General features: G+C 38.7%; 1 protein-coding gene and 2 non-coding genes across 3 annotated transcripts in view; 1 reads left to right on the forward strand and 2 right to left on the reverse strand.

Moving 5' to 3' along the window:
* PSMA8 (proteasome 20S subunit alpha 8) overlaps positions 1-13,315 on the reverse strand; it is a 32,042-nt gene extending 18,727 nt beyond the window's left edge. Inside the window, exon 1 of the mRNA XM_004273735.3 lies at positions 12,782-13,315. Coding sequence (XP_004273783.2) covers positions 12,782-12,883 — 102 coding nt within the window. The 5' untranslated portion in view covers positions 12,884-13,315. The remainder of the gene's footprint in view (positions 1-12,781) is intronic.
* On the forward strand, positions 3,209-3,281 carry TRNAW-CCA (transfer RNA tryptophan (anticodon CCA)). The gene has a single exon. It is a non-coding gene; the product is annotated as a tRNA-Trp (tRNA).
* Positions 5,802-5,903, reverse strand: LOC117202840 (U6 spliceosomal RNA). Its single transcript, XR_004485333.1, has one exon. It is a non-coding gene; the product is annotated as a U6 spliceosomal RNA (small nuclear RNA).
* Positions 13,316-14,810: the final 1,495 nt, after the last annotated feature.

A 14,810-nucleotide genomic window follows, 5' to 3' on the forward strand; every position in this document is an offset into this window, starting at 1 on the left:
TGTAGCTCTCACCTAAATAATTTTTGACTTGATAAAGTGATTAAAACTGTCAGAACAGACTATTTAGAAAATGTTTATAATGAAAATTCTAATATTAAAGTCTTCTGTGGATGAAATTAAGCTCAGAAGAAAATTCATAATCTCACTTTATAAAATCAAGTAAAAATTAAGAATTCATTCAAGAAGATCAAAAAGGAATAAAAATACTTAAGCTAAACTTAAGAGGTGAAGTAAGGCAAAAGCAGAAATTAATGGTTAGGGAGAAAACAATACAATTGATAAATAATACTAAGATTTAAAAAAATTTTTTTTTTATTTTTGGCAGCACTGAACAGCTTGCGGGATCTCAGTTCCCTGACCAGGGATTGAACCTGGACCACGGCAGTGAAAGCCCAGAATCCTAACCAATAGGCCACCAGCAGACTCCCCAAGATACGTTTTTTAAAAAAAATAATTAAAAGCAGTATTTCAGTTAATATAGCCAAGAGGAGGAAAGGATAAAATAAATATATGCACATGTGAAAAAGTAGGAATTTAAAAATTCTAAGTTAATAAATTTGAAAACCTGACTGAAAAAAGATGACAGATTAGAAAAATTAAAAATTGCTCATACTTACTCAAGAAAAGATAGAAGTCTCACTCTCACTAACCAACATGGGATAATTTCAGGAAAGAACTATTCCTCAAAAGCAAGTGTCAGACCTAGAAGGTTCATGGATAAATTCTTTCTAATCTTCTGTTATAGGTACTTCCTATGCTATTTAAATTATTCTATGGTGCAGATCAAAATTGAAATATTCTTAATGCTTTTTTAAAATTATTTTGATTGATTGATTTTTGGCTGCGTTGGGTCTTCGTTGCTGTGCGCAGGCTTTCTCTAGTGCGGCTAGCGGGGGCTACACTTCATTGTGGTGTGTGAGCTTCTTATTGCTGTGGCTTCTTTTGTTCCGGAGCACGGGCTCTAGGCGCCCGGGCTTCAGCAGTTGGAGCACATGGGCTCATTATTTGTGGCGCACGGGCTTAGTTGCTCCGCAGCATGTGGGATCTTCCTGGACCAGGGATCGAACCCGTGTTCCCTGCATTGTCAGGTGGATTCTTAACCACTGTGCCACCAGGGAAGTCCCCCTAATGCTTTTAGGGAAAGCTACGTAACAATGTTAAAATCTGGCAAAAAGTACTAATGATTTTCACTTAGGAAACCTGATGCCCATTCAAAATGATATTCATAAATAGAATCTAGAGGTACAGAAAAATAACAATATACCATAAATAGTATGGTTCATTCCAGGAGTTTTAGGAACATCAATAAAAGTAAATCTTTTAATATAAATGTTACACTGGGTAAGTGGAGATCTGTTATTTTTGGCCTTCTGATAAGAACAGAACTTCAATTGTTCTTGAAAAAATACTGAGTCTTTAGGTGGGGCTATAATGAAACCCAGCCTAGCCAAATGATAAATCCTTAAAGTTTTACTGGAAGTGTTTGGAAGATAAGATAATTCCTTCTGCTGTACCTAGAGCTGGCAGCCTGAAGCCTAGGGCTCTCTGGGAGCCACCACGTAGAGATGTTATGTCTGAGGGTGAAAGTAACAGGGAGAGGAAGCAAGAGACAGAAGGGGAGAGAGAAGGAGAAAAAGGGAGGAAGAGACACACCAGTTCTGCTGACATCGTTTGATACCCTAGCAGCCATATAGTTGAACCTGAAAGCAAGGTTTACCGCTGTTCCCTTTGGATACTTGACTCAATAGATTTATTTTTTTTTGCTTAAATTAGTTTGATTTGAATTTCTGATACCGGCAACTGAAATAGTACAAACTAAAACAATCAAATAGTAAAAATAAAAAGTAAACGATAAAACTACAAAGCCGTGATAAAATTCAACATCCATACCTAAATTAAAAATAACACTAGAAAAGCAGGAAGAAGATTATTTGTGAAAACTATTTCAAAGCTTGTTAAAAGTATCACAAATCAGCAGCCAGGTTCGTCTCAGAATATGAATCACCGTCCATTCAACTGTTCAAGCCAAAAATCTGGTTGACATCCTTTATAATTCCTTCTTCCACACTATCCATTTCCAATCAATCACCAAGTTTCTGTCCATTTTACCTGCAAAAGCTATCCACTTCTTCCTATCACCACTCTAGTAAAAGCAACCATCATTTCTTGCCTGGACTACATACTACTGCATATCCTAATAGGTTTTCCAGTTTCTTCTCTTGTTCCCCACCTTCCTTCTTCCAGCCTTACCCTTCACTGTACCCCCATCTAGTCTCCACAAAGCAGCCAGCATGAGCATTTAAAAACATCAACAAGGTCAGATTACTCTCCAGTTGAATATCCTTCCGCTGCCCTTAGAAACTTTTTTCAAACTCCTTAGTCTTGCCAATAGAGCTGGGCATGATCTGACCCCTGCCTACTTCTACAATAGTATGTAACGGTTGTTAACCAAGCACCAGCTACACTACCTTCTTTCAAGACTTCTCAAACACAATTCTGTTTCCCTCCTCTGAGCCTTCACATGTGGTATTCCCACTGTCTGGAATGCTTCTCCTCTTATTTCAGGTCTCAATTTAAATCTCACCTCAAGGAGTCCTTCTGTATTATTCTCTAAACAACCTATCTTTTCATGCAATCAACACATTTATAATTATTTATTCATTATACTTACCTCTCCAAATCGTTAAATCTATGAGGGCCAAAAAAATAATCAGGCAAATCTAGATGGGGGATACTACTGAACAATTAATCCAGTCTCTTCAAAAAGTCCAAGGCGGGCTTCCCTGGTGGTGCAGTGGTTGAGAGTCCGCCTGCCAATGCAGGGGACACGGGTTCGTGCCCCGGTCCGGGAAGATCCCACATGCCGCGGAGCAGCTAGGCCTGTGAGCCATGGCTGCTGAGCCTGCATGTCTGGAGCCTGTGCTCCGCAACGGGAGAGGCCACAACAGTGAGAGACCCGTGTACCACAAAAAAAAAAAAAAGTCCAAGGCATGAAAATAAAGGGGGATGCTGTTCAAGAATAAAAGAGATACCTAACAGCTTACTGCAATGCATGGATTTTAGATTCAGACTCAAACAAAAGAGCTATAAAAACATATTTTGTAAGCAATAAGGAAAATTAGAATGTAGACTATTACAAAATATTAAGAATTTTTGTTAATTTCATTGGGAGTGATCATGGTTTTAAAAAAACATCTTTTTTGGGACTTCCCTGGTGGTCCAGTGGGTAGGACTCCATGCTCCCAATGCAGGGGGCCCAGGTTCGATCCCTGGCTGGGGAACTAGATCCTGCATGTGTGCCACAACAAAGAGTTCGCATGCCACAATGAAGAGTTCGCATGCCACAACTAAGAAGTCTGCGTGCCGCTACTAAGGAGTCCACATGCCGCAACTAAAGATCCTGCATGCTGCAACAAAGATGCCCTGTGCTGCAACTAAGACCCAGCACAGCCAAAGTAAATAAATAAATATTAAAATAAATAAATAAAAATAAAAAACATCCTTTTTAATCGAGATAAATACTGAAATATTTACAGGGGAAATATCATAATATCTGGGATTTATTTTAAAATACTTCATTGAAAAATGAATTTCAACTTCAGCCTCACACCATATAAAAAAATTAACTCAATATGGATCATAGAATTTGTCTGGGGACTTCCCTGGTGGTGCAGTGGTTAAGAATCTGCCTGCCAATGCAGGGTACATGGGTTTGAGCTCTGGTCCGGGAAGATCCCACATGCTGTGGAACAACTAAGCCCATACACCACAACTACTAAGTCTGCACTCTAGAGCTCAAGAGCCCACAACTACTGAGCCCACGCATCACAAAAACTGAAGCCCTTGCACCTAAAGCCCATGCTCCGCAACAAGAGAAGCCACTGCAATGAGAAGTCCACGCACCATAACAAAGAGTAGCCCCTACTCACCACAACTAGAGAAAAGCCCACACGCAGCAACAAAGACCCAACACAGCCAAATAAACACAGCCCAACAAAACTAAATAAATAAATTTATTGAAAAAAAAATTCGCCTGTGAAGCCATCACGTCCTGAACTTTTGTTTGTTGGAAGATTTTTAATCATAGTTTCAATTTCAGTACTTGTAATTTGTCTGTTCATATTTTCTATTTCTTCCTGGTTCATTCTTGGAATGTTGTACCTTCTAAGAATTTCTTCTAGATTGTCCATTTTAATGGTGTATAGTTGCTTGTAGCAGTCTCTTATGAGCCTTTGTATTTCTGTGGTATCCATTTTAACTTCTCCTTTTTCATTGCTAATTTTAATAATTTGAGTCCTCTCCCTTTTTTTCTTGTTGAGTCTGGCTAAAGGTTTATCAATTTTGTTTATCTTCTCAAAGAACCAGCTTTTAGTTTCATTGATCTTTGCTATAGTTTCCTTCATTTCTATTTCATTTATTTCTGCTCTGATCTTTATGATTTCTTTCCTTCTACTAATTTGGGTTTTGTTTTTTCTTCTCTAGTTGCTTTAGGTGTAAGGTTAGGTTGTTTATTTGATATTTTTCTTGTTTCTTGAGGTAGGATTGTATTGCTATAAACTTCCCTCTTAGAACTGCTTTTGCTGCATCCCATAGGTTTTCATTGTCATTTATCTCTAGGGATTTTTGGATTTCCTCTTTGATTTCTTCAGTGATCCATTGGTTCTCTAGTAACATTGTTTAGCCTCCATGTGTGTGTGGTTTTTACAGTTTTTTTTCTGTAATTGATTTCTAATCTCAGAGCATTGTGGTTGGAAAAGATGCTTGACATGATTTCAATTTTCTTAAATTTATCAAGGCTTGATTTGTGACCCAAGATGTGATCTATCCTGGAGAATGTTCCATGTGCACTTGAGAAGAAAGTGTATTCTGCAGTTTTTGGATGGAATGTCCTATAAATATCAATTAAATCTATCTGGTCTAATGTGCCATTTAATGCTTGTGTTTCCTTATTAGTTTTCTGTTTGGATGATCTACACATTGGCATAAGTGGGGTGTTAAAGTCTCCCACTGTTATTGTGTTTCCCCTTTTATGGCTGTTAGCGTTTGCCTTATATATTGAGGTGCTCCTATGTTGGGTGCACATATACATTTACAATTGTTATAACTTCTTCTTAGATTGATCCCTTGATCATTATGTAGTGTCCTTCCTTGTCTCTTGTAACAGTCTTTATTTTAAAGTTTATTTTGTCTGATATGAGTATTGCTACTCCAGCTTTGTTTTGAATTGCATTTGCATGGAAATGCAAATCATTTTTCCATCCCCTCACTTTCAGTCTGTATGTGTCCCTAGGTCTGAAATGGGTCTCTTGTAGACAGCATATATACGGGTCTTGTTTTTGTATCCATTCAGCCAGTCTATGTCTTTTGGTTGGAGCATTTAATCCATTTACATTTAAGGTAATCATCGATATGTATGTTCCTACTGCCATTTTCTTAATTGTTTTGGGCTTGTTTTTGTAGGTCTTTTTTCTTCCCTTCCTCTTTTGTTCTCTTCTCTTGTGTTTCCCTACTAGAGAAGTTCCTTTAGTATTTGTTGTAAAGCTGGTCTGGTGGTGCTGAATTCTCTTAGCTTTTGCTTGTCTGTAAAGCTTTTAATTTCTCTGTCGAATCTGAATGACAGCCTTGCTGGGCAGAATATTATTCATTGCAGGTTTTTCCTGTTCATCACTTTAAATATATCATGCCACTCCCTTCTGGCCTGCAGAGTTTCTGCTGTAACCTTATGGGGATTCCCTTGTATATTATTTGTTGCTTTTCCCCTGTTGCTTTTAATATTTTTCTTTGTATTTAATTTTTGTTAGAAAAATATGGAATGCTATGAATTTGCATGTCATCCTTGAGCAGGGGCCACACTAATCTCTGTATCGTTCCAATTTTAGTATACGTGCTGCCAAAGTGAGCACTTAATATGGATCATAGAATCAAATGTAAAACTATAAACTCTTAAAAAAAAAAGGAGAAAAATTTGGGGATCTAGGCAAAGAGTTCTTGACACCAAAAGCATGAACCATAAAAAGGAAAAAAATTATAAATTTGGCTTATTAAAATTACAAACTTTTGCTCTGTGGATGTCCATGTGAAGAGGATGAAAAGACAAGGTACAGAGTGAGAGAAAATATTTGCAAACCACTTAACTGACAAAGTACCAGAATCTAGAATATATAAAGAACTGTCAAAACTCAACAGTAAAAAAACTAAACAGTCTAGTTAAAAAATGGACAAAAGACATGAAAGACATTTCACTGAAGAAGGTATACAGATGGCAAATAAGCACATGAAAATATGTTCAACATTATTAGCCATTAATGGCTAATTTAATTAAAACCACACTTAGGTATCACTACACACTTATCAGAATGGCTAAAATGGAAAACAGTAACACCAAATGCTGGCAAGGATGTGTAGAAACTGGATCACTAGCATATTGCTGGTAGGAATGTAAAATGGTACAGCCACTCGGGGAAACAATTTGACAGCTTCTTATAAAACATGCAATTACCATACAATCTAGTAATTGTACACTTGGGAGATTTATATCAGAGAAATAAAAACTTACATTCATACAAAAGCCTGCTATGAATGCAGCTTTATTCATAACAGCTCCAAACTGGAAACAACTCAAATGTTCTCCAACACATGAATAGTTAAACACTGTGGTACATCCATACCATGGAACACTACTTGCAATAATATGCAACAACTTAGATGAATCTCAAGGGAAGAAACCAAATTCCAAAAGGTTTCATATTGTACGATGCCATTTAAATAACCTTTTGAAGTTAAAACAAATCAACCTCAACATTCTCTCCAGGCTTTTTCTCACCAACATTTAAATGTATGTTGAAGTCTCTCTTATCTTAAACAAAATCTTAAAGACCACTTCATTTCAATTCTGCCTCTCTCTCTCAACTTCAAGGCCAAATACTGTCATCAACTCTTAGCTTATAGTAACCTGCTTTCTACCCCACTCCTCCCAGTGTTTTGCCAAGGTAGACTACACATAGGGTCATTAAGGTCCCTTAAGGTTGCAGTCTACCCCAGTCTACATAGTCTATAGTCTAAATTTTGTCTTCTCTAGTTTAAAAGAGTTCTCAAGAATACTCATTTACTTGACCTTCAACATAGGTTTGTTTTTGTTTTTGTTTTTGTTTTTGCGGTACGCGGGCCTCTTACTGTTGTGGCCTTTCCCGTTGCGGAGCACAGGCTCCGGACGCGCAGGCTCAGCGGCCATGGCTCACGGGCCCAGCCGCTCCGCGGCACGTGGGATCTTCCCGGACCAGGGCATGAACCCGCATCCCCTGCATCGGCAGGCGGACTCTCAACCACTGCACCACCAGGGAAGTCCCAACATAGGTTTTAAGTAAGAGAGAGAAAGGATACATTTCAAAATACCAATAACTATCTCCAGCCCAGATCAATATCCTGAGTTCCAAATGTGTATATTCAGCTGCCTCACTGTCTCTGTGGATCAGGAATCTGGAAACAGTTTGGCAAAGTTCTCTGGCTCAGGGCCTCTCACAAAGCTGCAACCAAGTTGTCCCTCAGGACTGCACTCATCTCAAGGTTCATAGGGGAGAATCCATTTACAAGTTCACTCGTATGGTTGTTAACAAGATTCAGTTCCTTGTGGATTGTTGGACTAAGGACCTCAGTTCCATACTGGGTTTTGCTCCATACTGGGCTTTTAACAGAAGCTTCCCTCAGTTCCTTGCTACATAGGACCCTCCAAATGACAAATCACAACATGCCAACTGTGTTCCACCAGAGTAAACAAATGAGAGAGTGAGTGAGGATGAACAAGACGCAAGTCACCATCTGTAACGTAATATCTGAAGTGATGTTCCATCACTTTTGCCTATCCCATTCCTTAGAAGCAAGTCACTAGGTTCAGCCAACATCCGGGGGAGATGGTTACTTAAGGGCATGAACACCAGAAGGTGGGGATCATTAGAGGCCATTTTAGAGGCTGCCTACTACAGATTCTATAAGCATCTCAATCTCAAAAAGTCCAAACCTCAGTTATCTTCTCCTCATACTTAGTGCTTCATATTCCCTAAAAAAATGGCAGTGCCATAAGCTAAGAGGCTAAATCCAGAAATGGAGGCACCTCTCTAACTCCTCCCTCTTCAGTACCTCCTCTTCTCCTTCCCCCACCCCCAGCACCAGCCAAATAATCATCAAATGTATCAACTATGCTGCTTAAGTTTCTCCAGAATCTGCCTTATTTCCATTTTGGGCCCAACCTTAGTGAGAACTATTATCATCTTTCATCTAGACTACTTCCATAGACTCCCATGTGGTCTCCCTGCTCGCAGTCGATTTCACTAATCCACTGACCACGATGCAGTCTGAGAAGTCTTTGAAAAATAAAAATATGAAGAAAAAAGAAAAGAAAATCTGAATGTGGCATTCCTCTACTTAAAACCTGTATTAGGAGGGAACATTTCTCACTAGGCGAACCAAGACAACACAGAGATGGATTAGGGGCAAAAGGATCTAGGGACTATAATATTTACTTCTGCATATCAGCCTTCCTGCTCTCTTGATGCAGAGAGGCTTTATCTGTACAGAAAAAAAGATGGCCACCAGCAACCTTGGACTCATATCCCAACAGTTCTCCCAGAGGAAAAAAGCTGCCACTATCTCTAGCTAGAAAAGCCCCGAGGATGGACTTATTTGCCAGATTTCTGTCACTTGCTCATTACAGGAGGACAGAAACTATGAATGATTCTGCTCGGGTCATGTTAGTACCTCTTTGGTGGGACAAATGCAGTCTGTTATTAGAAAGACAGAACAGCAATAGTCACATCAAAAGCCTTCAAGCCTTCTTATTCCTTTAAAAGTATTCCGTGATCTGGCTCCTGTATCTAGCTTCATCTCTTCCCATTTTTCCACTGCTTCAGCAATCCTGAATGCCTTCCAGTTTGTGAACCATAGTCATATTTTCCTTCTTGGTCTTCCCATACGCTATTTCTTTTGTCTAAAATACTCTTCTCTTTCCCCTTCCACTTTTTCACCTGGCTAACTTTCATCTTTCAGGTGTCTACTTAAATATTACATACATCTTCATGGGGACCTAACACCTAGAGTTCCCACAATGCCTCATATTCTCTCATTATAATACTCAGATAGGCCTTGTTAGGACTATCTACTCATAGTCATCTAACGTTCCTGCTAGAGAGGAAGCTCTCTGAGGCCACTGACTGAGTCTATTTTGTCCACTGTGAAATCCTAGGACCTAGCACCACATTTGGCAGATGTAAGTGTTCAACAAAAATGTCTTGAAATAATAAATGAAAGTGCTGGAAGAAATACAGACCCAATTGAAGGAAAAGGAGAAAACAAAGGGATAGTAAAGAATAATACCTACCATTTATTAAGTACTTGCTGTGAACCAGACACTGCGCAAGACGCTGAACATGTATTGTTGCCTCATTCATTTATCACATCAACACTATGAAGCAGGCACTATTTCGAGGCCTATTTTACTATTTAAAAAACCCCTGGGCTTCCCTGGTGGCGCAGCGGTTGAGAATCTGCCTGCTAATGCAGGGGACATGGGTTCGAGCCCTGGTCTGGGAAGATCCCACGTGCCGCGGAGCAGCTAGGCCTGTGAGCCACAACTACTGAGCCTGCGCATCTGGAGCCTGTGCTCTGCAACAAGAGAGGCCGCAATAGTGAGAGGCCCGCGCACCGCGATGAAGAGTGGCCCCCGCTTGCCACAACTAGAGAAAGGCCTTGCACAGAAACGAAGACCCAACACAGCCAAAAATAAAAATAAATAAAAATAAATAAAAGAAGGCTCAACATTAAAAAAAACAAAACAAACAAACAAAAACCCCTGAAGCTTAGAGAATTGCTTTACATGATACATATCTAGCTTCCACACTCATGATGTCGACAGATAAGTAATATACAAAATTTATGAAATAAATTGCATGGTGCAATGCAAAGAGCAGAAGCTTTGGAACTAGAAAAACTTAAATGAGAATACGGACTCTATCACTTTCTAGTTGGGTACCTTCACCAAGCTATGGAAGCATCCGAATCATGGTTTCCACATACATTAAAAAGAGGATTAAATACTGTTCTTAATGTTAGATAATGTACATGAAATACATGGTATAAAATAGGTATTACTTAAATGGTAGGTTACTTCGTCAGTTCATCCACTATATATCTTGCAGTAGAAGCACAAAAGGAATTACACCATCTAGATTCTCAAAGATCTTACTATCCAGTTGGTGTGAGAAGACTATTAAGAATACCTGAAGTTAAAGAGAATATGAGGCTAAATAGTAAATACTCTACACTGCTCTGCGGTACAGATGATAAATTCAGAAGAAGAAAGAGATCCATGATAACTAGACTGGATCAGAGACACGGCCACAAAGGAAAGAAATGTGCAGAGACTCTTAGAGGATAAGTAAGATGGAGAGTGACAGAGAGGTGTTTTTCACTCTCCCCACCTACAAGGCAGAAGCATATATTGGTAAAACCATGAAACTGCTTCCTTAATTAAAGAGCGTGGATGTGGATCATGTGAGATTTTCATGGCCAGACTGTGGAGCTGAGATTTGATAAAGTAGGAAATATGGAGCTAATAACAGTTTGGGGTCAGGGAAAGGACAGAATGAGGAAGGATAATAAACCTTAACCTTTTCATGGGAATATTGTGAAGGATTCATCTTTTTCTTCCCTAAAAAGGAAGTATTACCTCTTCGAAATGTTATTCAAACATATTTTTCATTTATATAAAAGGGAACTTGGGCTTCCCTGGTGGCGCAGTGGTTGGGGGTCCGCCTGCCGATGCACGGGGCGTGGGTTCGTGCCCCGGTCCGGGAGGATCCCACGTGCCGCGGAGCGGCTGGGCCCGTGAGCCATGGCTGCCGAGCCTGCGCGTCTGGAGCCTATGCTCCGCAGCGGGAGGGGCCACAGCGGTGAGAGGCCCGCGTACCGCAAAAAAAAAAAAAAAAAAGAAAGAAGCAGAACCCAAGGACTCTAATTGTGGCCCATATAACTTTTTGTATTACCAAATAATATCATATCTACATACTGGTCACAACTGGCCAACCTCAGCTTATTTATAACTTATCATATCAACTGTCATTTATAGACAGAATATTTTGTGCCATATTTTAATAAACAAGTGCCATTGTAAACTTTACCCCACGTGAAAGGTCATAGTGCCCTCAAGGAAACACAATGAATAACTCCATACAAAGATGCAAATTATAATTTCAGAATCCTGAGATAAAACTGTCTCATCCTTCCAATGTGTCTTTAAAAATGCCCACTATAGGTATTTTTATATCCTTACCCTCTTACAGTTCATTACAAAGGAACCATCAATCAGTTCTAGAGCATTCTTAAAACATTTTAAATAGCCAATGCGGTTTCTTATTACACCTCAGTCTTCTCCCATTACTCCCTTTATTTTAGGTTCTTAAACTCGGGCATTATTTTCTAACCATATGCTTCATGGCATGCTGGGGATTATATAATTTTTGTTTTTATCAAAATGGTACCCTTTTGGTTTAAGCTACATCAGGCTTTTCTTAAATTTACAATTCCAAAAGAATTACTTACAAAACAGAAGTAAAACTAGAGGGCCCAATTAAATAGAAAAATACTTCAAAAAATGGTAAGATTCTTTATAGTGTTTTTTTTTTTACCATTTTACATTTGATAGATTTATGATAAAAGTGAATTACTTCCTTTCATAACTAAGTTGGTATGGAAAGTGAGAGAAAATACAGATACTACTAGACTTAGAAATGCACTGCGTATTGTCATAGCTAGTGTCTCAATTTCCAAGATACACAACAAACATGCTTATGAAATTTGAAAGATTTAAAAAAATTGGATCCTCCTGAATTCAAAGGCTAGGATCTGGACGATTTGGGGTAATATATCTTTGGTCACCAGGGCACTTTTGTCCTTTTAAATTTTTATAAACCACCAAGATTATTAAATATAATTAAAACTTGGCAGGAGCATTACTGCTGCCCTGAATGTTTTAAAGTTTTTCAGAAATGTGGATATATCAATTTAAAGGAGGGTATAATCTCTCAAGGAATTCCAGTATTATTTAAAAACCAAACCAAAAGAAGTGGAAATGGCAAAAGAGCGGAGATTCTTGGGCTTAAAACCTCTAGAAGGCTGCTAAATATTCAGGAGTAAATTTTTGGACAATTATTTTTAAAAGGTGAAAGTGTTGGAGTAGATTAGCATTTTCAACCATTCCCTCAACAAAGATTTAATTTTACATCGATTTAAGCCACATTTCAGGGATGGCCATGTTTGATTTTTACTGTAATTATTACTTTTCTATGTGTCTGCCAAATCCTGAGTTAGTGGACAGTGTGCATTCAGGCAGGCTGTTACAGGCTGAAAGAAGTCTTTTCTTTCTTTACAAGTCAGACACAGCATTAATATCTCTTCTACAGTCAAGGCTACAACACACACACACACACACACACACACACACACACACACACACACACACACACACACACACACACACACACACCCTAGTTAAACGTTTACAGCGACTGTTAAAGGCAGTTGCACAACGGAAACCTATGAAATCTACCAACTTTTAACTCCACGGCTTCCATCCCACATTTCAGAACAGCATCTCCCTTAATAAAGGAAGGAGGCAATTTTCACATGTGGGAGATTCTTTTCTTGTCCCCCTACACTGAGTGATGCGCTGGGGCAGCGGGGTAAGGAAGGCCTGAGGGCAGAGAAGGGTAGTGAAGAAGAGTTGCTCGCTCACCACGGTGGATCCTTTCTTTACCGCTTCCTGGGCATATTCCACTTGGAGTAGGTGTCCGTCCGGGGAGAAGACAGTAATTGCCCGGTCATACTGAGACACCATTGGCGCAGGGCTACCGCAATATCCGCTGTGAGTCCCACACTGCCTCAGTCGAGGGGTCAGAGGAATCGCACCTGCGGCCACATGCTACCCGGAAGTGCTTGCGCATGCTCAAGACGCCATCGGAAGTGATCACGGGGACAGCTCAGGGGTCCTCGTGGCCTTCCGCTGGTTCGAGGCTGTGCGTGCGAGTCGACTGTGTTCCTCCGCTATCCTTAGTGCCTGGCACGTGTGTCCCAATTTTCCCACGCTGGTGTTGCTCCAGGAGTGGGGTTATTAAAATGACCCTCAAAGATTAGGGCTTAATAGTGAGAACTTCAAAGATCAGGTATTTTTGTTTTCACAAACCTATTAGAGAACCAGTGGTAAGTTAATTTTCAACCTCTTATTTTTGGATTCAAATTCTGAAATGTCCTTCTCTCTCTTTCTCTTCCCCTCCATCCTTGGTTATCTTACATTATTTTAACCCAAAGAAGTTATAATTTTCGAATTTCCATTTGTCCTTGCACTTGCTCGCGCTCTTTCTCTCTTTTCATTTCTTTCGTCCATTTCTGCCTTGTGATCAAAATAGAGCAAATGAGCAAATAGTCCATCAAAGTAATATTAATGATAGGAATTAAGGTAATACTATTTTAACCAAAGAAATTTTCTAAAAGCCCAAATTATGCTAACTTGAAAGATATCTGCAAATTTAACTGTTCTATAAAGTCTGTATAATCTGGTACAACATTACTACCTGTGAAACAACTCTTGGCTCTTTGTCCTCATCAATAAAATGGGAATATTTAAAAACTGGTAGAAAAGTGTTCGTCTGAGGTTTAATGTATTTATAGGTATAAATAACTTAAAATGGTACCTAGTGGATAGTAATAGCCAGGTAAGTTTAAGTATTGTTATTACTTTCCATGTTTGTTGTTTTCCATCGGGGAGGATCTTAAGCTTGGTGAAACCAACCTTAACTAAAAAAAGAAAAAAGGGTACCCACAAAAGAGGAGAACTCCATACCCTCAATTCCAAATACTTAATTCAGAGTTTTAGTTGACTACTAAAAGCAATTTGTATGCCCATCTTTTTCTTTAATATTAGAAACTCTTGAAAAGTCTGGTTTTACTAAAAAAGAAAAAAATTCCTAACCAAACCAATTCACTCTAATGTTTCAAGAGTTTCTGAAATTTACAATGTTATGGTAAACCAACATTTGCAAGAAGCTGTTATTTAAAAAGTGTCTTGGTGTCCTTGTTGAATAATATGATTTTTTCTTTTTCTTTTTACATGATTATAGATCACAAGAAATTTCAAAAATCGTGCAGAGAGGTCCCCTGTACCTTTCACCCAGCTTCCCCCAATGGTAATATTTTAACATAACTATAGTACAATATCAAAACCAGGAAAATGACATTGGTACAAACTTATTCAGCTTTTACCAGTTTTACATGTACTCATTTGTGTATGTGTGCATAGTTCTATGTAATTTATCATGTGTAGATTGGTATACGCACTACCACAATCAAATACAGAACTGTTCCATGACCACAAAGGTCCCTTGTGCTGTTCACTTACAGTCATACCCATCCTACTTCCCTCCCCCAACCCTGGAAACCACGAATCTGTTCTTCATCTCTGTAATTTTGTCATTTCAAAAATTTTATATAAATAAAATCATACAGTATGTAACTTTTTATTTTAAGATAATTGTAGATTCACAGGAAGTTACAATGATAATACAGAATGGTCTCCTGTACCCTTCACTTAGTTTACCCAATATGTTACATTTTATTGACTATAGTACAATATGAGAATGAAGAAATTGACGTTGGTAGAAAATATGTATATAGCTTTGATTGAAAGACATTTTGAAAGTGTTATGATGTATTTTAGCATTTATTTCACAAATATGATAGCATTAAAATGTTGACAAGGATTAATTGAC

Source organism: Orcinus orca, chromosome 15, assembly GCF_937001465.1.
Source record: "Orcinus orca chromosome 15, mOrcOrc1.1, whole genome shotgun sequence".
Lineage (NCBI taxonomy): Eukaryota > Metazoa > Chordata > Mammalia > Artiodactyla > Delphinidae > Orcinus > Orcinus orca.